The 23,187-nt window shown below is 39.9% G+C and overlaps 1 protein-coding gene across 3 annotated transcripts in view; it reads right to left on the reverse strand.

The window, feature by feature from the left end:
• Positions 1 to 22,775, reverse strand: part of msrb3 (methionine sulfoxide reductase B3) — a 90,000-nt gene extending 67,225 nt beyond the window's left edge. Inside the window, exons 1-3 of one of the 3 annotated variants that reach the window (XM_052030335.1) lie at positions 22,654 to 22,745; positions 1,716 to 1,859; positions 857 to 983 (exon numbers count right to left, since the gene is read on the reverse strand). In XM_052030335.1, the coding sequence (XP_051886295.1) occupies positions 857 to 932 (76 nt within the window). In that variant the 5' untranslated portion in view covers positions 933 to 983; positions 1,716 to 1,859; positions 22,654 to 22,745. Of the gene's footprint in view, positions 1 to 856; positions 984 to 1,715; positions 1,860 to 22,653 lie in introns of all 3 variants that reach the window. The other 2 variants (XM_052030334.1, XM_052030333.1) reach the window with 2 other exon arrangements.
• Between the last annotated feature and the right edge of the window lie 412 nt (positions 22,776 to 23,187).

Genomic DNA, 23,187 nt, shown 5'->3' on the forward strand with positions numbered 1-23,187 from the left:
CATCTCCAGAATGAACCTGGTGAACCTCCTCTGCACTGCCTCCAAAGCCGGTATATCTTTCCTCAAGTAAGGAGACCAGAACTGCACACAGTACTCCATGTGCGGCCTCACCAGTACCTTGTGCAGTTGCAGCATAATCTCCCTGCTCTTAAATTCAATCCCTCTATCAATGAAGGCCAACATTCCATCCAGTTCAGTGTATCTTAGCGATAGTGAATGTATATAACTGTGTTTAGCTTACACTAATGTAAAACATTTAAAAAATTCCAGAACTTATTTTTCTCAGGACTGTTAAATGGAAAAATGTTTTGTACTATGTATAAAAAACATTTACCTCTTTGGAGCTCAAAGCTTGACCTAACTTTTAGAACTGTAAATATCTTTATATTTTAACCTGCATTTTTGCCTCAATGCAATTGTTAATGGCATTTGACATAATGGAATCTCAATGTATGAATTAAAATGTCTTTCACCACTCTTTAAAATGAAAATGCTAACACTATCAAGATGCTGTCGGGTTAGGGAAAAGCAACTCAAGTAGCAAAGATGATAACAATTACATTTTCTCAGGATCCGAGAACTATCCTCGCATCCTAGAATAGTTAGATAGTATCGGAAGATAATATGTAGACTAGAGGGTTGCTGGTAAATGTTACTTTGGATTTTTTTTAAATGGGGACAATGTGTACACTTATATCAGTGATTTATTGCTAACTTCCGCCTTCAAAGACTGCTAAATTAAAACTAGGGTCAGTGTCACCACAGTAAGCAAGAATTTTCTGCAGCAGTCACCTTCTCCTTTTTGCTAACAGCACCCAAAGTTTGCAAGAAACACAGCATGCAGCACACATTCAACCTGAGGGAAGCCCACAAGCACGAAGGGCTACTGGCTGGCTCTTTGTCACCAAATGCAGCAGGTTGAATGCGGACATCACTGGGACACTTCCACCAAGAAACAAGAGGCAAGAAGCAGGGAACAACAGCTAAGTAGGGAAACAAAAAGAAAGTCACGTTAAACATCAAAATGCTGACAGCATGCAGGTTATGTAAAACAATATTCTGAAAATTCTGACATTTTAAAACCTAAACACATAATTTGGAGTCGAACCACTAGTTTCTTTCATGTGACTCCAGTTGAATGTATTTTTCCACGTTAATGATGTTTATTGCTTATACATGACTTTGGATCAAGTTGATGTAAATGGGCAGTAAAACTGAACATAGATCGTTCATAGGCAAATGAATCTTCAAAGTAACGTTGTTTCTTGTGTTTTCACAGACAAGCGGCAAAAGCATTTCAGGAGTGCCAGCACCTTCTGAAGAACCAAACAATGATTTATACAGTGAGCAGTCATTCTGGAGTGTGTCTGAAAGAAATATGCTTATGTTAACTTTGACATCTTAAAAGTGACTTATTGCAAAACCAAAACAATTTTTCCTGTTTTTACAAGGAGAGAAAAAGGAAACAAAATTAAGTGTCACAACGAACAGTCTCAACGAGCCATTAAATAAAAGTAAACATGTCAACTTCAAAACGACTGTATGCTGCTAAACTGAAGGGGCATGGATGGAGATTACACTGTGGGAAGTCTATTCATTATTAACAAACAGAAATGACAAATAAAAATAAAACACATCTGCACAAGAAAAAGATATTCTTGTAACTTTCGCAGAACCAGTTATGAAAATGAAAGTGTTCAGTGATGTCCAATTACCTAGCAGAGCTGCATTCTTAACTCAGTCCCCGCAGCTGATCATAAAAGGTCTTCCTATTCGGTATCATCAATTGTAGTACCAGGCAGCCTGTGCGCCTACCAATCGAAGCCATCTGGCTTGTGTCAAGCCTCTGGGTCAGGCAGCTACAGTGCAACAGGAAGAGAGGCAGTGATGTCACTCTGCAGGTCAGGCAAAGAACAAGGATGTATTTTCTAATTAAAAGGCAGTGTGCCCCAGTACTGGGGTTCCAGCATAGTTGAACTGGGTGATTTATGTCTAATGTGATGCTCATGCAGTTAGTGAAATAGTTGCCATCTACTGGTGGAATCAAGCACTACAAAGCAGAAATGGTCAACTTACAGGAGTTTAGTTTTGCAAATGTCTAATATATGCAAATAGTTACTTTTGTGCAATTTTCATCAGTAACATATGCATATTCACATTCCACAACTAATCCTGTTAAGTGTATTGAGCTTTCACAAATTTACTTTTTCTTCTTACTTTACATGACTTTGTAGTTGATATTTTTGTGAATAACACAGGGCAGTTGAAAGGAATAACTGAAGGACCTCCAATTTTCACTCCAGAAGGTAACATGCATTAGACAACAGCAGCCAGCAGTGCTTCAACTGAATAGCAGTGTCTCCAAGCTACGTGTGGGGTAGAGGAATAAAATCAGTCACGGATCTCACTCAGAATCCTGTGCGTGAACAGCAGGTGAAGGCAGGTCAAGGCTAAACTATGCTGCCCCTCACTATCAAGCAGCCTGACAACATTCACCATTAGGAGTGGCCTTTGCCTTTCAGGTTCCCAGTGCAAAGGTTCAGTTTGGAGATTGGATCTGTGTTAGTCAGTTTCCTCATGCAATAAGGGGCCTGTTGCCTGTTTGATCACTTCTTTACTGAACTGGTTCACTGGAAGTAGACCAGCTGTGTTCAGGAAATCCAGGTCTGCATACGGCCAAGCAGTGGTCCCCAAGGACTGTTACAGGCGGCCACCACAAGGCTATTCATATCTGACTACGAAGCCTGGAGGAGCCGTCATACTCCACCGCCCTTCAAATCCTATTCCTCTCCCGGTTGTTCCACAAACATTTATGATACAAGTGCTTGTGCCGATACTTCATACAAATTCTGAAAATGTACTGTGGAATTCTGCAAATTATTCTAAATTATATGTAGCTATTGTTCATATATTTTGTTTAAATTTATTTCAAATGGGTAACCCTTTAATTTCCAATCTATAATAATGCATGTCCTTTACATACAATGTAATCTAATTTTTCCAATTCATTAAATAAATTTAATTTCAAATTTTAAATTGTCCATATGGAAACAATTTCACATTCATTTATTTCTTTTCAAACTAGCATTTAAAATGCATCTAACTTAATAATGATTCTATTTTACACCACAAATGTGCCTCTCCTTAAATAAGAGCAAAACCTCCAAATCACCATGAAAAATGCCATGGGAGATCAGCCAATGTATGTAAAAGTTTTACATCTGGCTCTTGTCACATTCCCAAATGATCATACTTTGTCACAGATCCAAATATTTCTCCAATTTTCCCTTAAAAGATGCAATGGTCTCAATCCGATTCCCCGTGGCATTCTGTGCTCCAATAACTCTCCAAGTAAAGAAATTTCTCCCAAGATCTTGCATCTTTCCTCTCTCTCTTTCTCAAAATAAATTTAATTGAATGACTGCCTTCTTCCCAGATTCCCCTCCCCCCACCATCCTGGCCTGTCCAATTAGATAGAGTAATTTTTCCTTATTCAGCCTATCAAAACGCTTCATAACTTAAAAACTACATTACATTTCTGTGGGTACAAAACAGAAAATACTGGAGACACCCAGGTCATGCAGCGTTTGTGAAGAGAATGACAGAGTTAATGTTTCAGGTCAATCACCTATCATCAGAAACACGAGTTCCCATCATCAACCTGAAACATTAACTCAGTTTCCATCTCCAGAGATGTTTTGCCTGACCTGCTGAGTATCTGTAGCATTTTCAGTTTTTATTACAGATTTCCAGCATCTGCAATTTTTAAAAAAAATTGAATACATTTCTGTGGTCTCTTCTGTTGCAAAATACTTATGAATATTGTCATGAATAATAAGTTTCAACTTCATTCAATGTGACCTTTTCTTCATAAAGTTTAATTCAATAACTTCCATCAATGAAAATTTCTAAAATTGCAAGGCCAAATATTGTTCCCTACATTCATATCTTACCTGATTTGGATGCAGAGGGCCCACTTCTCCAGCCTGAAACACCCAGGACAGCAACAGCAAGGCCTGAGATGCAGCTGAGGAAGAACAATTTCTGAAACTGCTCAAAGCTCTGATAGCCAGAAAAGTTTTGGCAGCTGTGAAATATGGTGAATTTTAACAGTTTCGAAATGACTCTTATGCTCAGGAGACATTTAAAAACTGATAAAATTAAAGTAAATAATTTAACTTAAAATTATTTTAAATAATAATAACAACAACAAAAACATGAGGATATGTTTAAAGGAAGTAACTTGCATTCCCCGCTGCCTCCAAATCCTCTGGCCCTTTGAACTCAATGAGGTTTCAGATCCCGTTCCAGTTTTGACTTGGCACAAGTTCCGAGAGACCATTCCGCAGTATAAATACTGAGGAAATCTCATTAAGACTGGGCTCTGCCATCACACTCCTTGTGGAGTCCAGTGGTGAAGCAAACTGATAGATTTGGTGCTCCAAACTGGCTGGAGAGTCTGGGATTTTGTGTTTGACAGGAAGTCTTACACTTACTGCTACTTAAATGGTTAAACACCAGCAATTCTGTTTGAGACTGGCTGCATTATGCCTATCTCAACTATTGCTGCACTACTTCCAATCTTTTAATAATAGTATCACACAAACAACAGAGTGATTGAAGACCTCATAAATAGTCTACAACTTCCTATGTGTGTCACTGGGCATTACATATGTAAAGTTTTGGAAATACAAGGTTGGCTACATGAATTTCAACACTCATGCCAATTAATTTTTTTCAACAGAAGGGAAAATTTAAGCGTCCCTATCTGTCATACCACACAACCATTTTTAAATACTGGTGATTATACAACATGATCCATGCAACATGATGCTGATAATTCTGTCTCTGGATCACGTTTTGAGTGTGCCAACTCTGCAAGATGGCTTCAACAGATCCATTCATTACACTTATTATAATCATTTGACTCTTTTAAATCTCAATTCTATGACTTTGAGAATTACTAACAATGTTTGCTTAAATCTGCTACTGTAACATTATATTCTACATTCTGTTATTGTTTTCCTTTTGTACTACTCTGATGTACTTACGTATGGAATGATCTGTCTGGAGAGCATGGAAACAAAGCGTTTCACAGTATCTCAGTACATGTGACTGTAATAAGCCAATTACCAATCTCCATAAAGCTATCAGAGATACAAAGAGACAATATCAGTCCAAAATCGAGTCCCAGTTCTGGCAGGGCTTACATGCTATAATGGGCTACAAAACAAAGTCAGCATCGTCAACAACAGCGCACCCCTTCCCGATTAGCTTAATGCATTCCATGCGCATTTTAAACAGAAGGGGATTTGTATGTCACCACCCACCCCGACAGCTTCCAATGAACCTATGGTCATTGCTGAGGACACAAGATCAGTCTTCAGAGAGTGAACCCACGGAAAGCACCTAGCCTAGATGGGTGTCCCTGGCCATGTCCTCAGCTCCTGTGCAGATTAGCAGGCAGGGGTATATGCAGACATTTTTAACCTTGCCTGCTTCAATCTGAGGTTCCCACCTGTTTTAAGAAGACCACGATCATCCGGTACCTAAGAAAAACAAGGTAACATGCCTTAATGACTACCACCCGGTGCCTCTGACATCCGCCACCATGAAGTGCTTTGAGAGGTTGGTCATGGCATGTATTAACTCCAGCCTCCCAGAAAACCTCGACCCATTGCAATTTGCCTACCATCGAAACAGGTCTACGGTGGTCGCATCTCCTTGGCCCTACACTCATTTTTGGGGCATCTGGACAGTAAAGACACCTACATTAGACTATTGTTTATCGACTACAGCTCCATCTTCAATACCATAATTCCAAGCAATCATCATCAGACTCCGAGACCTGGGACTCAACACCTCCTTCTGCAACTAGATCCTTGACTTCCTGACCAACAGACCACAATCAGTAAGGATAGGCAGCAACACCTGTCCTAGTCCAACCACACAGATGCCACAGCAAGAAAGCTCACCTGCACCTCTACTTCCTCAGGAGGCTAAAGAAATTTGGCATGTCCCCTTTGACACTCACCAACTTCTATCAATGCACCACAGAAAGCATCCTATCTGGATGCAGCACGGGTTGGTATGACAACTGCTCTGCCCGGGACCGCAAGAAACTGCAGAGAGTTGTGGACACAGCTCAGCACATCACAGAAACCAGCCTCCCCTCCATGGACTCCGTCTATACTATACAAATTTTTCCACTGTACTTTGATACAACTGACAATAATAAACCAATTCCAATAGTTTATGCTAAGCAAGCAAAAGTTCAGGTGGCAGTTTCACACATTTTGTGCCACTGCAGACTATGCATGTTTACTGCTGCAAAATGTTTTTAGAGCAAAAGAAACTTTCAGAACCAGGTAACACTTCTAAATTGGAATGCAAAATAGGAGCTGTATTCTTATGTCTAACAGTCCAAAATGCAGCAAGGAATGAAGTGCTACTGGTGCTCATTTTCATTAATATTAATACAAATACTGCATGTCTACAATTGCACAGTGAGTGTAGTTAAAGGCACTTTTGATATAACCTTCAGAGAGAGACAACCATGTGCCATAAAGCATCCGGGGAAGTGGAATTGTTCAACGTCAATGAAGCAGAGAATATTCATTACTACCTCTCTCTAGCTTTTGTTTTGCTCGATCTGCCCTGGACATGTATCAATCACAAGATGAAAACCAGCAAATTCTGGTGTCCACAGTGCCTGCCTGAAACAAGCTCCAGGCACCATGATGGCATTAAATCAGAATCTCAATGCCTGTTTTAGGATCCTTCTCCAAACTTAGCAGACTGATCAGAGTCTACATCATTCTGAGGCTGAAGATGAGAGTTCATTGCCATGCTTCAGGTCCCTAATTGGCCCAGCACTGTGACAACTGCCTATTTCCACCCAACCTTCAACAGCAAAATCCTGATAAGCAGCTTTGTTACTTCCAGACTTAACCATTCCAGCATTCATCTTACTGGCTTCCATTGTCCACATGGTCCCACTTGTACAAAGCTCTGCTGCGTTATTTCAGTCTCAGACTGCCCTCTAATCCCCCAATGCATCAACTCTAAAGGGCTTGCCCCTTATACAGTACCCTTTCATGATTTGCTGTTCAACATTCCTGCTCCCCCAATTCTTTAAATCTGCCCTGTTTCTTAAACAAGTCTAGAGCTGAAAAAAATTGCTTATTTCCATAAATCTCCATGCCAGCACTTTCCAAAGCTTAATTTGGATGATGCAGCTGGAGATTCAGTTGCCATTTATTTTGTAAACATCATTGCTGCTGAATGGGGTCCCGTTCCTGTTAATAAGAATAAGCCTTAGCAACTTTCATATTAATTCCAACCATGGTGCCTACTAACATTCTAATTCTTCCCCACACCCTCCCTCTCAACCCCCCGCCCCACCCCCACAGCAGCAAAAGTTATCCTGAATTCATTCCTGGCCACCATAAATTGGAATTATTTGACTCACGTCTCTAACTAACCCAGTGTGACCCAAAATCTATCCCACTCATTTTAAGTTCCAAGAACAGGAAGATATACTTGGCACCATTTTTTGTTAATTGTGCTAACAATAACGGCAAATGTTACACGTTTTACCATAAGGGTAGCACAGTGGTGCAGTTGGTAGAGCCACTGCATTGCAACCCAAGAGAACCAGGTTCAATCCTGACCTTAGGTGCTGTCTACATTGAGTTTGCAAGTTCTCCCTGTGAACCAGTAGGTTTCCTCCGGATGCACCAGTTTCCTCCCACATCCCAAAGACACAAATGTTGGTAGGTTAATTTTCCAATGCAAATTGCCCCTAGTGTGTAGGTGAGTGGAGAGTCTGGGGGAATTGATGAGAATATGGGGAGAGTAAGAAAAATGGAATAATGTAGGATTAAGTGTAAATGAGTGGTTGATGGTCGACACTGACTCGATAGGCTAAAGACCCGGTTTCCATGCTGTATCTCTCTGTGACTAATATTCTACAAAACGGCAATCCTGAATAATCAAAAAAAGTTTAAATCCAAAATTTGTGTATGGAATTGAATGGTAGATGAATGTGGTAGAAAGATCCTAGCAGTCCAACACGTAGCCCCTGAACAATCTGTCATGTACCTTCACCAAAGTGGTTTGTCATTTTTGCAACTGTAAGAACATTAGTAATAATTTATAAATTAAAATTCACAAAAACTATCTCAATATGCCATATTTCCTCACAGATTCCCATAACAATATTCAACCAGTGGTTCTGTCAATTATAACATTTCCTATTATCAAAAAGGCTCCCAAATACTAAATTATGTTAATTCCTAAAGATCAATTTCAGTTCCAAATAGGGAAAAAAAATTGGATATTAACAAATTTAACCATTAGCAGAATAAACAATGATATCAAACAAAATTTGACACCAAGCCAGATAAAGAGCTTTAGTTTGGAATTTGTTAAGCTTCCCTTGCCTTGTTATGCGATTGTCCCTTGTGTACCTTACCCTTGTCCATCAGAATGCACTTGCTGAGGAAACTCCTTACTTCCAGCTTTACAAATCTGTCAAACCTGTTCCTGACATTCTGAAGGAGTCAAGCATGATTAAAAATCAAAGTTATAAAAACTGCTAGAAACTTAAAATAAAGTCACCTAAAAGTGTTGCTATATAAAATGTGGCTGTATAAAACCTTAGTTAGGCCACATTTGGAGTATTGCGTACAGATCTGCTTACCACACTACAGGAAGGATGTGGAGGGTGCAGAAGAGATTCACCAGGACAGCAGGATGATGTCTGGATTGAAGAGTATTAGCTATAAGGAGAGATTGGACAAACCTGGGTTGTTTTCTCTGGAGTGTCGAAGGCTGAGGGGCGACCTGATAGAAGTACATAAATTTATAAGAAATACAGAGAGGGTAGATAGTCAGAGTCTTTTTTCCCTGGGGTGGAAATGTCAAATACTAGAGGGCATAGGGTTGAGTGACAGGGAGAAAACTTAAAGGAGGTAAGTGAGGTAATTTCCCCCCCTCCCCCACAACCCCAAATAGAGTGTGGCAGGTGCCCTGAACGCACTGCCAGGGGAGGTGGTAGAAACAGATATGATAGCATTTTAAGAGGGATTTAGACAGACCACATGCAGGCAGATGGGATTAGTTTAGATTGGCATCATGGTTGGCACAGACATCGTGGGCCAAAGGGCCTGTTCCTGTGCTCTACTGTTTTATGTTCTGAAAGTACATAAATAATTGAACATCAAGCACAAATAATTTTAAAAATTGCAACTCCCCTTAGATTTCTTCCTCAGCCACAAAAATTACCATTGAAATGTCAGGTCTAATCTGGCACAAGATCCACAAGCAGGCTGCTCAGACCAAACACTGGGATATTCCAGCAAGTTACATGGTAGCAGAGTACAGCCTGGAAAACCTTAGCAGTGCTCGGCCAGCATTCAGTGCGGGTATTTTTCAGCAGTTTGGGACAGGTGACCAAAAGATTGGTCAAAGAGATAGACTGAAGAGAGATAGAGATGCGAAGAAATTTAAGAGGGAAAATGCAGAATTTAGTGGCAAGCAGCTGTCAATTAATCACCAAAGGTAGTGCATCATATCAGTATTAGGGAAGAGAAATATAAAGAGGAAATAAGATAATCATAGGATAGAGAACCCACATATTTCAGCGATGGAGAAGGTGAGCAGCTTCAAGTTCCAGGGCATCAACATCTCAAGAGGATCTATCCTGGGCCCAACACATCGATGCAATCACGAAGAAGGCATGCCAGTGGCTCTAATTCATTAGGAGTTTGAGGAGATTTGGTATGTCACCAAAGACTCGTGCAAATTTCTATAGATGTACGGTGGAGAGCATTCTGACTGGTTGCATCATCTCCTGGTATGGAGGCTCCAATGTGCAGGATTGAAAGAGGCTGCAGAGGGTTGTAGACTCAGCCAGCTCCATCACAGCCACAACTCTCCCCACCACAGAGGACATCTTCAAGAGGCAGTGCCTCAAGAAGGCAGCATCTATCATTAAGGACCCTCACCATCCGGGACATGCCCTCTTCATATTACTACCATCGGGGAGGAGGTACAGGAGCCTGAAGACTCACACTCAACGTTTCAGGAACAGCTTCTTCCCCTCCACCATCAGATTTCTGAACGGTCCATGAACCCATGAACTCTACCCTCGTTATTCCTCTTTTGCACTATTTTGTTTTTTTTTGGTAACTTATAGTAATTTTTATGTCTTGCACTGCACTACTGCCACGAAACAACAAATTTCATGACATACGTCAATGATAATAAACCTGATTCTGTTATGGCTTCTTGAGTCTGCTCTACCACAGAGGCTGGACCTGCAAATCTTGTCCACTTTTTTCCGTGATGTGTAAATCAATTTTCCCCAAGTCCATAAAGTCACCAATCACAGCTTTGATACAGACAATAGCTGGGCATCCCACATCTCAGAGGTATGGAATTCCAAAGATTTGACACCCATTCCTCAACTCAGTCCCAAATGGTGCATCCTTTATTATAACTTCAAACCCCCTTTCTAGGTTCTCATAAGAAATAGGATCCACTTGTCCTTCAACTATTCATCAAGATCATTGCTGACCTTCTATTTCAAGGCCATTTGGTTGCACTATCCCCATTTCCTACAATTCCCCTAATATCCAGAAACCTATTGATCTCTGTTTTGAATGAACTCAATGACTAAGCCTCCAGAGCCCTACAGGGTGGAGAATTCCAAAGATTCACCACTTGCTGTGTAAAGAAATTTCTCCTGTACGTCAACACCACCCAATCCCTTGGCATTTAAAAAATATCCTGTTTTTCTGTTTGTACACCAAGGTGGATAGCTCATACTTTCCCACATTATATTCCATCTGCCATGTTTTTATCTATTCACTTAGCTTGTCTCTACCACCTTGAAGCCTCTTTATATCCTCCTCCCTACTCACAACCTCACCTAGTTTGAAATCAGCAAATCATTGGAAATATAACATTTGGTCCATGCACCGACCCCATTGTTCGCAGCCTGCCAACCTGAGAAAGATCAGTTTATTCCCATTCTTTGCTTTCTGTCTGATAACCAACTCTCAGTCTATGTAGGTATATTACCCCCTAACCTCGTGAACAATCTTGTCAAAAGCCTTCTGAAAAACCAATTGCTCCACATCCACTGATGTGCTTTCATGTATTCTACTAGTCACTTACTCAAAGAAACTCCACCAGATTTGTCAAACATATTTGTCATAAATCTTTCCTAACTCTGCTTAATTCTATTGTTCTTTTCAAGATGTTCTGTCATTATATCCCTCTCTGTCAACGCCAGCACCTTTTCCATCACTGACGTTAAGCTAACAGGTCCTTTCCCTTAAATAGCATGGTCACATTTGCTACCCTCTGATCCATAGAAATAATTTCAGAACCTATAGAATTTTGGAAGATGATAACCAGAATATCCACTATCTCTGAAACCAATTCATTCTGGAAAGTAGATAACCAGGTCCATGGGATTTATCAGCTTTTACTCTCATCAACTTCTCTAGTGCTTTTTTTTGGGTAATTTTCACTGGACGCTTAGTTCCCTTGGTATACCTTCTTCTGGAACACAGGCACAACAATGTTGTTTAATTCCCCTGCCACTTCTTTATTCCCCATTATAAATTTTCTGGTCTCTATCCAAAAGAGAACCACTTTCTTCACTAGTCATTTCCTTTTACATACCCGTAAAAGCTCTTACAATCCATTATATTCCTTGCCAATTTACTCTCAAATTCTATCTTGCCTTTCTTTATCAGTTTCTTGGCCCTCCTCTGCTGTGCTATAAAGTACTCCCAATACTCAGGCTTTCTCCTATTTCTGGCAACTTTATAAGCTTAATCTTTTGATTTAAGAGTATCTTTAATTTCTGCTGTCAGCCACAGATGGAGCACTTTTCCTATTGCATTCTCTGAGTCTTAAAGAAGTATATTCTCTTTGCAAATTATGCATTATTTTTGAATGCCAGTCATTGCCTGTCCACTGTTAGACTTTTCAATCAAGCACAGCCAACTCTTTCTTCATACTGTCACGGTTTCCTTCGTTTGGATCCTAGTTGCACACTGAACTACATTATTTACAAACTCACTGTAAAATTGTTCACTCCCTCTATTCTTATAATTATAACCCCAACAAATCTATCAAGCATGATTACACTTTCTAAATCTGATTGGGCAAATTCAAAATGGATTTATTATTTCCTTGGTGCCCCATACCAGTTCTTTAATGAGAAGTTGCAGAATTTTCCCTGCTCCTGATATCAGGATACCTGGACCTTGGCTACTTGCTTTCTCCCTTTCTTCTTAAAAAGTGAGGTTACATTTGTGTCTTCTAATATGTGGGAATCCTACTAGATTCAATGGAATTTTGAAGATGATAATCAATGCATCTACTGTCTCCTTAGCTACCTTCTTCAAACCCTTAGGATGCAGATCATCAGACCCAGGGAATTTATCATCTTTCATTTCCATTAATTGCTCCAATATCATTTCTGCACATATTAATTCTCCTCAGGCTGTCATTCACTATTTCCAGGAGTCTTTTTCTGTTAAAATAGACAAACAAATAATTGTTTAATTTCTATTACTTCTTTATTCTGCCAGTACAATTTCTCCTGTCTCATTCTATGAATGAACCAACATCAAATTTAACTAATCTTTTCCTTTTTACTATTCTCCTATTCAACTTTCCCTTGTCAAACCGTGGTTTAATTCTAAAGTTTTCTCTGTCTTCAGGCTTACTGCTTTTTAGGGAACACTTACATCTTTCCTTTGGATTCAATAGAATCTTTATCAACTGCTCATTAACCAAGGCTGAACCACTTTTCCTGGTTTGGTCTTGCAGTAAAAAAAAGGATATACATTTCTTGTAAAATAGCTACTAATTCTTTAAATATTAGCCATTGCATTTTTTCTGTCATACATTTCAATTTAGTTTTTCCAAACAATCACAGCCAATTAATGCCTCATGTTTTCATAGCAATGTTTTATTCAGGAATTAAGATCCCAGTTTCAGATTGAACAAAATCACTTTCAATTTTTATATAAACATCTGTCCCCTGAAGGTCCCTTAATTACTAGGTCATCAATCATTTCTTACTCATTACACAATACTATATCTAAAATAGCATGTTCCCTTGTTAGTTTTTAAATCAGTACATTGAGGAACCATCTCTAAAGCACTCAATAAATGTGTTCTCAATACTATTACAGCTAACTTAGTTTGCACAATCTATACCCAAATTATATTCCACTGTTAATACTGCTTTACCTTCATTATGTAGATCTCTAATGTTTATATGGAGCCTTGTATTTCTCTCTGCTGTTTGGTGCCCTACATACAAATGCCCCTTGCTGTCTCTTAGCTCCACTCAAATTGATTCTATTTCTTGATTTTCTGAGCTAGGATCCCTCCTCTCTCATGTCTTCATCCCATCTTTAATTTACGGCTACGTACCTGCTTTTTCATTTTGCCTCTCTTTTCCAAAAGAGAAATATTCTGGAATATTTAATTCCCAACTTTGGTTAAATTTTCAATCCGGTCTTTGAAATGGTTAATAGATCATGCCTATTTATGCCATTAATTCACCAAGCACAGAAGCGGGCCCTTAACCCGACTGAATCTGTGCCGACCATCAAACACCCACTTTAACATTAATCCTAATCTACTTCACTTTAATCTCCCCATATTCTTATTAACTACCCGCTGGATACTACCATTTAGGATTAAACCTGGCTCACTGGAGCTGTGAAGCAGCAACTGGACCAGTTGTGCCACCCAAACTTTATAAGTTTCTCCTCACCAGAATCCTTCAAACTCCAACAATTCAGCTTAATGATCTGATTTGATAGACACTGGTTCCAGCTCAATTCAAATGAAAACCTGTTCCAAAGGAACAGCTTCCTCTTTCCCCAGTCCTGGTGCCAATGTCCTTTCAATTGAAACATATTTTTCCTGCACCTTTCTTTGAACTACATATTCAACTCTCTAATCTCATTTACCCTATCCCAATTTTGCACATGGTTCAAGTGGCAGTCCTGAGATTCTTACTTTTGTCGTTCTGTTTTTTCTTTGGAGGTTGAATTGTGGCTGTTCATATTCTTTCTGCAAAAACCTCCTTTTTTGTCTTGTCTATCATTGGTTCCCATATGGCTCATGGCAATTGGGGTCTTTTCCCCCTCACACTCCAGAGTCCTCCCCATCCAAAATACACCATCGTCCAGCTACTGGGGCAGGCAACAGAGCCTTCAGGGCGCATGTTTATGAAAGCAAATAAAAATATCTACCCATCTAACCATAGAGACAAACAGCACAGAAACAGGCCCATCGACCCAACTCATGCATGCTGACCAAGGTGCCTACCTGAGCTAATTCCACTTGCTTGCTTTTGGCCCATATCCCCCTAAATCTTTCCTATTTATGTTCCTGTCAGAACGCCTTTTAAACATTGTGATTGTACCCACCTCTACCACTTCCTCTGGCAGCTCTTTTCCATATATCGCATGAAAGACTCGACCATCAGGTCCCCTTTAAATCTTTTCCCTCTCATCTTAAACTATGCCCTCTAGGTTAGGCTCCCATACTCTGGGAAAAAGACTATGACTATCTATGCCCCTCATGATTTATAAACCTCTATAAGGTCACCTTCAGCCCCCTTTGCTGCAGGGAAAACTATCCAGCCTATCCAGTCTCCCTTTTAAAACTCAAGCCCTCCAGTCCCGGCAACATCCTTGTAAAGCTTTTCTATAACCTTTTTAGTTTATTAGCACCTATTACCGATATCCAGATTGAATGCTGCCATGACTCTTCTAGCTCTCACCCCACCCATGCACCCCATAACAGAGAGGTGTGCTAAAGAGCTTAACTTCTTCCACAGAAAGGAACAGGCAGAAAATCCACAATACATTATACTTTTGTGAGAGTGTTCAACAACTTTAAGTTATTGCTTTCTGAATACTGATAGGCGTAGCCAGAATATGCTCATTAAACTGCATGTATGCTAAGCTGATCTTCTACACTACAACAAGCAATTTATTTGTTTCCCGGTGGTCAATGAAATCCACCCAAATTTTAATTTTGGTGTTGAAAAGCTAATTATAAAACAGTGACCTAGATAAATTCAAAAATGTATCGTTGGCCTCCAAGCACCCCTCTCTTGGAAGAGGTGGATCCATTTTAGGATTATTTTAAATGATGTCAATGTTTTGTATAAGAAATAATTTACAGAAAGTCTGATGCCCACATTTTACATTTTACCTTTTACCTAGACTCTTTGGGACAATGTACAAGGTGTGATGAATTGAATCAGATGTTCTACTACGTTCATAAAAATACACTTAACCTTCCTTCCTCTTTAACCCCAAAGGCCACCTTAATTTTCTGTTATAAAATGTTATGAACAGAATAACTTGGTGCCTCAAATGTGACAAGTTTCAAGTGCCTCATCAAGCTGCAATGTGACTTCATCCACATAGGTATAGTGAAGACATGAGACACCGCAGATGCTGGAACCTGGAACAAAAAAAATGAGTGGTTGGAGGAACTCAGGCAACATCTGTGGCGGGAAACGGACTATTGCTGTTTCAGGTCGAGATCCTTCGTCTGTACGGAGTGAGGAGATTAAACTCGTCAGTCCAGGTGAAGGGGCTTGACCTAAAAATGAAGACAATCCATTTTCCTCCACAGATGTTGCCTGGCTCACTGAGTACCTCCAGCCACTTGTTTATTTGCACCTCGATATAGTCGTTGTTAAAATATCTGCGTGTTCACGTTCAGACAAAGACTGACTTCCAAGCATATGTGGCAAGTATTTTACCTCCTAACTTAAACAGTTCCTTTATGTGCTCCAGACAAAAGTGCTTTGCATTTTTGTACAACCACTCAAGAAAGTGAGGTTAAAAAGGAGTAAAGAATGGAAAACCATTTAAAAAGATCTGGAATTATTCTTGATGGAATCATTAATGCACATCCACCAGAAGGTACGAGAATTTTAAAAGTAAAATTCCAAAATGCTGATATATATTTGGTCAAGCTATACAAATTTTACCTTCATTTCTCTACACACCTATAGCCTCGCACCATTTTCCTACTGTTGTGCAGGAACATGTAGTGTGTGTTACATAGCCATAAATAATTACTCTATTCTGTGTGTGTGCTGCTATCACTCCAGATGACACAAAAGCCTAATAGAAGTAGTTGGAACTGAATGGATTAGCAGATCAGTTCATTACTGAAGCAATGTTTAATTGAAAATAAAATCACAAAGACTGGTCACAAAAGGAAGCTCATCCTTGTTAATATTCTCACGGCCTTACTTCTGAATCGTGCAACATTCAGAAACACTTCAAAATTATTCAGAAAAGATTTCCATTTATATAATGCTTTTCCCAAAACAGTTTAACCCTGAAATTTTCTAATCATTGATGTAGAAAATGCTGCAGCCAACTTGCAGACAGCAAACTCCTACAAAGAGTAACGTGATAATGATCACATAATCTGTTTAGTGCCAAATAAAGGTCACAGCATTACACAGCAGAACATACTTGCAGCTCAACTTCAGCTGTCTTTTTTTTAAAGAAAGGGAAACTATCTGAAATAACATTTTTATTTCATTTCTATATAATCTGGTCTTTTACATAACTGTTTTGCAGTAAAACTTACTGCAGAACAAGTAAGTAATACAGTAATGGAGTTGTACAGCCATATACAGGTCCTTCAGCCCACCACGTCCATGTCAAACTTTTTGCCCATCTACACCAATCCCATTTGCCCATATCAGGGTCCTATCCTTCTATGCTTTGCCTATTCTACTGCCTGACTAAATGCATCTTAAATGTAGTGATTGTTTCTGATTCCAGCACCTCCTCTGCCAGTGAGCTCCAGATATTAACTGCTCTCCGTGTCAAAGAACCCTCCACTCAACTCCCCTTTAAAAACTCCTTCCTTCCATTTTAAACCTATGCCATTTTATTTTTGATATCCCTACCACAGGAAAAAGATTCTGACCATCTATGCTTCTTATAATTTTATATACCTCTGTCAGGTTACCCCTTGGCCCCCTTTGCTCCAGGAAAAACAGTCCCAGTCTATCCTATCTCTCCTCATTACCAAAGCCTTCCGATCCAGGCAACATCCTGGTGAATCTCCTCTGCACTTTCTCCATTACAAGCACATAGTGTGATAACCACAATTGCATACCATACTCCAAATGTGGCCTAACCAGTGTTATGTAAAGTTGCAACATAACATCCCAACCTTTACTTTCATGCCCCAACCTATGAGAGCAAGCATGCCACATACCTTCTTCACTATCTAGCTGGGTTGTCACTTTCAGGGAACTGTGGACTTGAACCCCAAGGTCCCTCTAGTGCCCTACCATTTACTGTAGATGCCCTAAACCCTATTTGACTTGTTGTAAAGTTTGGAAGCAAATGTTACTGTGTGAAGTGATGGGGAAGCATTTTTGGTGTAGTATTTTGCAGGAACATACTTTACCACTAAATGTGTTAGGTAAATAGATTGGATTTTGGTAGATTGTGGCGTACACCTCCCAATAAACTGAAATTGACTGTGAGCTTTTAGTTAAAACATTTAAAAGTTATGCTGTGGGTTTACTTCTGAAAGATTAAATTATTATTTGCACTATTTCAACAAATATACAGTATGTCATCAATAGTGCTTCCACTGTCACAATCATTAAGAAGCACTTTAACATTGTTCTTCTGGTGAAAATCCAACGGCAGAACTAGACAGGACAGGACAGTTCCAGCTGCTATGTAGGTGTAACCTGGCCCACCCAATATGAATCATATGTGGTGAAATTGTTCCAGAAATCCCTTCTCATTACAATCCAAATTTCCGGTCATTGGCAGGAACAGAGTTCAGAACTGGGAAGCTGCAGTCAATGGACAAGAAATACCCAAAATTAATTGTTTTCCTTTCTATGATAAACCTAATTTGCAGACAACTTTAAATGCTTTTTTTTCCTTTTAGAGAAACACTAGTCATCATTTATACACTCAAGGAATAGAGTAGATTAAACTAGGAATGTATTTCTTCATAATAACTTCATCTTTTTATAAAAGAAACCCATTTTGTATGAGTAACTCAGAGGTTAATCCAAACTGTTTTGTAAAATTATACCTCAGATAGTATCAGGGCTCATTGTTTGATGATTGTTTGAATTATTAAATAAACTCACTCAAGAACTCCATTAAACGTGATTTACTCCAACAGCACCTCCAGACTGATTCAGAAAGTTTCTACAAATGTTGTTGCAACCAAGAGAGCTGTCAACCATCTGACACTGTACTTAAAAGGGGTAAAAGCCTTAAAGTAGTAATTACCCTCTTACATCCAACACTTCACTCCCACACAAGTCAAAAAAAAGGTAGAGCAATCAGGCTCTCTAATCTGTTTCAACAATCAGATCTTGCCTCATCTACACCTTAAATACATTTACCTATCTAGATTCTGAATCCTAAAATCAAAATTGTTAATTTGAAATTTTCAAAATGGAGCTTATTCAACTTTTGGGGGAAGTGAGATATTGAGAGTGTGAAGCATTGCTCTCTGACATTTAAGCTGCCTCAGCTTTGAAACAATTTGTATGTTATGATGCATAATCATTATTCCACCAAATCCATATAATGGTCATTCAAATCACAAAGACTAATTTGTAAACCCCCAGACAGTGGGAGTTTGATTGTCCCAAGACTCTACACTGTTTTTGGGGACACAAAAAATTCTGCAGATGCTGGAATCTGGAGCAATACACAAGAAGTGCTGGAGTAACTCAGCAGGTCAGGCAGCACCTATGGAGGGAAATAAGCAGTCCACATTTCAGGCCGAGATCCTTCATCAAGACTGGAAAGGAAGAAGGCAGAAGCCAGAATAAGAAGGTGGGGGAAGAGGGAGGAGCACACGCAGGCAGGTGACAGGTGAGTTCAGGTGAGAGGTGAGACCAGGTGAGGGGGGGGGGATGGTAGGTGGATGGGGGAGGGGGAGAAGATGTAGTAAACTGAGAGGTGATAGGTAGAAGAGGCAAAGGGCTGAAAAAGAAGGAATCTGGTAGGAGAGGGCAGTGGACCATGGAATACAGGGTGGGGAGGAAAGGAGAGGAGATGGTCAGGTCCTTGATATCAAAAAGTTCGCTGAATGCTGTTGGACGCCACTACACATGGCAAAGTGGCTTTGTATGTAAGTGCATAATAGGCATTAAAAGTCCTAGAAGCAATTTGAAGTCTTGCAAGAACTTCACTGTAAATACTTGATCAGGTTTTTGATAAAATTCTATTGTATGGTGCACAAGAATGTTTTGCTATTTTATAGAATTTATAAGCCAAGAGGTCAATACTGCCTTCAGCAAATGTGCAGTATATTCATTTATCAGCATTAATCATTGCATAAAAGCAGGAACCCTCTTCAAGGGCTTTTTTCTCCCAGCCCTCTCAAGTATAGTCTTGCCTTGGCAAGTCAGGCTACCACCAATAATCCTTTAGGACCTGTAACCGGCAACCTTTCACGTACCCGAGTTCCTCAACTAGCTCTGCAATATCTGCTGCCAAGGCCTGTTAAATTGTACAGGATACTTTGGGCCTCACGCACAATGAAATTTAATACCAAACAATCCATGCACAGAACATAAGCTGCTGCCTTTGTAATGTCACTGAATGTCAAGGTTAGGTGGTTAGACTCTCTGATAAAAGATGGTCACTGTTTGGCAATACAATATTACTTGCCATGAATTAGCCCATGCCTGAATGTTGCCAAGGTCTTGCTGCATGCAGGCATGGACTTGCTTCATTTTCTGAAGAGTATGAGTAGAAATTGGGTCCCTGCCACATGTGTGAGATGAGGGTGTTCCAAATGCAAGTGTATTTACTAACACTTTCTCAGTCCATTGGATTTTGAGTTCTCCCTGCCATATCCTTAATGGCAAACCATCAACAAATCTGGTTAAGATCCACTAAAAGTAGAGAAAATTGTTTGCACTCTCTTTTAAAAGTACCAATGATGACACTGGTCCCTCATTTTTTTTTGGAAAAAGTTTCAAGTAAATTTGATGAATTAAAGTGTGATTTTGCAAGCCAGGACTTTGGGCATAGACTTTGCTACATCAGATGTAGGTCATAAAATCAGCCTGTCCCATCCATGCTGGGAGCATGCTGTTGCAAAATTACCTCAATACTGTTCAGTGTTATATCACTGGGAGCAGAATTTTCATACAAATAGCATTTTAGCTAAAACATCCAGCAGAGCACCTGGAGGAAACCCACGCGGCCACAAGGAGAACGTGCAAACTCCACACAGACACCATTAACCAGAAACTCAACTGAACTAGCCACATGAATATAAAGAGTACAAGTGGTGGTCAAAAGCTGCGTATCCTAGACGGGTGACTCACCAGCACAGAAGCCCGAAGTCCCACACCACCAGGTTCAGGAACTGCTACAACCATCAGGTTCTTGAACCGACCTGCACAACCCTAATCCTAGCTCAGCAACTGAACACTATGGACTACCTCTTGTACTACCATGGACTTACCTCTGATTGTGTCTTTTCTTTTGCACTAATGTCTTGTTTTTGCATGCTTTGTTCCCCTCTCTCTTCACTGTCATATAATTTATGTATAATATATATTGTATTTCATCTATACCTACATGCCTGTGATGCTGCTGCAAGTTTTTCATTGTACCTGTACCTCATTGTGCTTGTGCACATGACAATAAACTCGACTTGACTTGACACTCTGAAGTCCCTCCACCATTGTCAAAGCAGAAGTCAAGAGCAAGATAAAAATTTGCCACTTGCCTGATATCATAAGAATGTCAAAATATCTGATCTTATATTTACAGAGAAACATCATACCTAAATACCGACAGCCCAGTTTTGTGGCTGTAATGTTTACATCACTGCAACTCTAGATTCTGAATGAGGTTGGTTAAGTGCGAGAATCCAAAAGATTTCAGAGTGATATCCAGCTCTTCCACTGGAATATTCTGAAGCATTCATTATGGAAATGAAAGCCAAATAAATTGACAAGAACTTTTTCATACGTTATTCTCTTTGGGAAACAGAGGTGCTAGTGTGTGCCAATTCAGTATCACTAGTATTTAATCTCTTTTGGCTTGAAAATCCATTTACATATTTGTGGGATGTCAAGTTATTCTTTCCATGATAAAAGTTCAGCACACTTTCAAATAATGCCACAAAAATGTTTGTTCATGTACTTCCACTTCTATCTCCAACCCAATCTCCATTGCACTTTCCTGTAAAAGCAAAAGTTCAATAAAACAGCCTGTCTTCCTGGTTTGCTTAATTCTTAAATGTAACTGGCTGTTCAGCCTGCTGATGACATTACTGTTGCTGGACATCGGAGATCTCCCATTGTTGGCAAAGAATTAAATTAACATCAAGAAAGGAAAAATCCACATCACTGAGATTGCCAAAACTTTATAAGCAGCTTTCTTAGAAGTCAATGCCAAGTGGTGTTGCTTCAATGATGGCTGCAAAATACAGACCATTATCTTCTAAATAAAATTACTGACAGTAGACTAAACTTCGTAAATTAAAAATGCAGGTGCACTCTTTTACTAATAATTGAATTGGGGTTGGACTAAACTGCACAGCTGTGTGGTCTCATTGACTTCCACTCTCTTGGTGGTATAATGTTGTTGAGTAACAGTACCAGGCAGGCTTAAGTAATTTGGAACTGGCTGGTTAGATGTGCATGTGTTGCAACGAGTGACAATTCCAGGTTCTTTCTAGTCAAACACCATTCTTAAAGATGAAATCCAAAGTCATTAATGATTCCAAACTTTATAAGCAGGTTACAAAGTTGCTTATACTTTAAGATATAAGCAACTTTATATATCTTAATTATAAAAGATCTATATTTAAGGAGTATTAACCATGCTTTTAATGAGGGTCAAAGATCCTTGCCTGCAAATCAGTGGAGACTCCAATTATCATTTAAACTATGTGACACCTATGAGCGAGGAGACATCATTGAACCAACAGGAACAACCAATAATAAAAACCTTGCAACTGACAGGTCTGGGGTTAAAGGCGGCAAGATTTTATATCTGGATTCAGCTAAGGACGGACACAACAGGGTCTGCAAAAATAAAAGCATTAATAGCTGCTTCAGGGAAACAGGGTTTTGTTTTGTGCAGGTTCCCCCCCCCCCCCCCCCCCCGCAGTGCCTTGTTTTTGATAAATGCGCCAGGAAGAGTGAAGCAACCTTCAGGTCGACCCAACGTGCGCTAACGCAGCTCAGCCGGGGCACTGGCAGCATCCGAGTTACTGCCAGTGTGGGATGGGGGGTTGGGGGAGAAGCCCAGCAGCTCCAGCACTGGGCCTTCTGCAATTCCTCACCCTGAGCTCGCCCCCAGCAAACACGCTACAAATGCCCCCTGAAAGTTAGAAACGACAGAAAGAAAAAACTTTTCCTGCTATAAAAAAAACTCATTCCGCCGGCGGAGTTGTTCCCACGCTTAAAACGACGTCTCCTGTTTTTTTTGGGTTGTTTATCTCTTGAAGACCCGAGCAGCCCTCGCACTAACGCTGTGCAGCAGCCGCCCGCCCACCGTCGCGGCGCAGACCCGTTTGCTCTGAGTGTTTATCTCGGGGGGCCCTTACCTGGCGCCTGTCGTGCAAACAAGGTCAAAAGCAGGAAAATAATGACAAATGGATCAAGACGGCCGGCCTCTCTCCAATTCATTGAGTTCCACCTCTCAGCTTCTCAGTGGGTTAGATAATCCATCGAGAAGCACTGTGGGAAATTCCTCTGCCCAACAACTCCAAATATGACCATTGGCCACAAGCCACCGTTAATATCCCTCTCATTTGCCAAGGTTTTTGCTAAAGTGCTCTGAGAGATGGGGGAAAAACGTTTGCCGATCCTGTTCTGCTGAAGAAAAGTCTTTGGTATAAATTAAACTTGCTTCACTAATTATAATACTAGCAAACAAGCTGTATATAAGTTTAAAGTTCTTCTCTTACCCACCTGGTGTATATGTTTCTTTTTATTGCTGGAATTATTTTTAAGTGTCTTTTTATTTCAAATTACATCAGTCAGTATGTCTTTTCAGCAAGGTAAATCCAAGTACAAGTGAAGCAAAAAGAAATTCTTAGCAGAGTTCCTGGTTCCTGGAACAGCTGGCTTGAGAGTTC

This window comes from Pristis pectinata, chromosome 15 (genome assembly GCF_009764475.1).
Source record: "Pristis pectinata isolate sPriPec2 chromosome 15, sPriPec2.1.pri, whole genome shotgun sequence".
Taxonomy (NCBI): Eukaryota; Metazoa; Chordata; class Chondrichthyes; order Rhinopristiformes; family Pristidae; genus Pristis; species Pristis pectinata.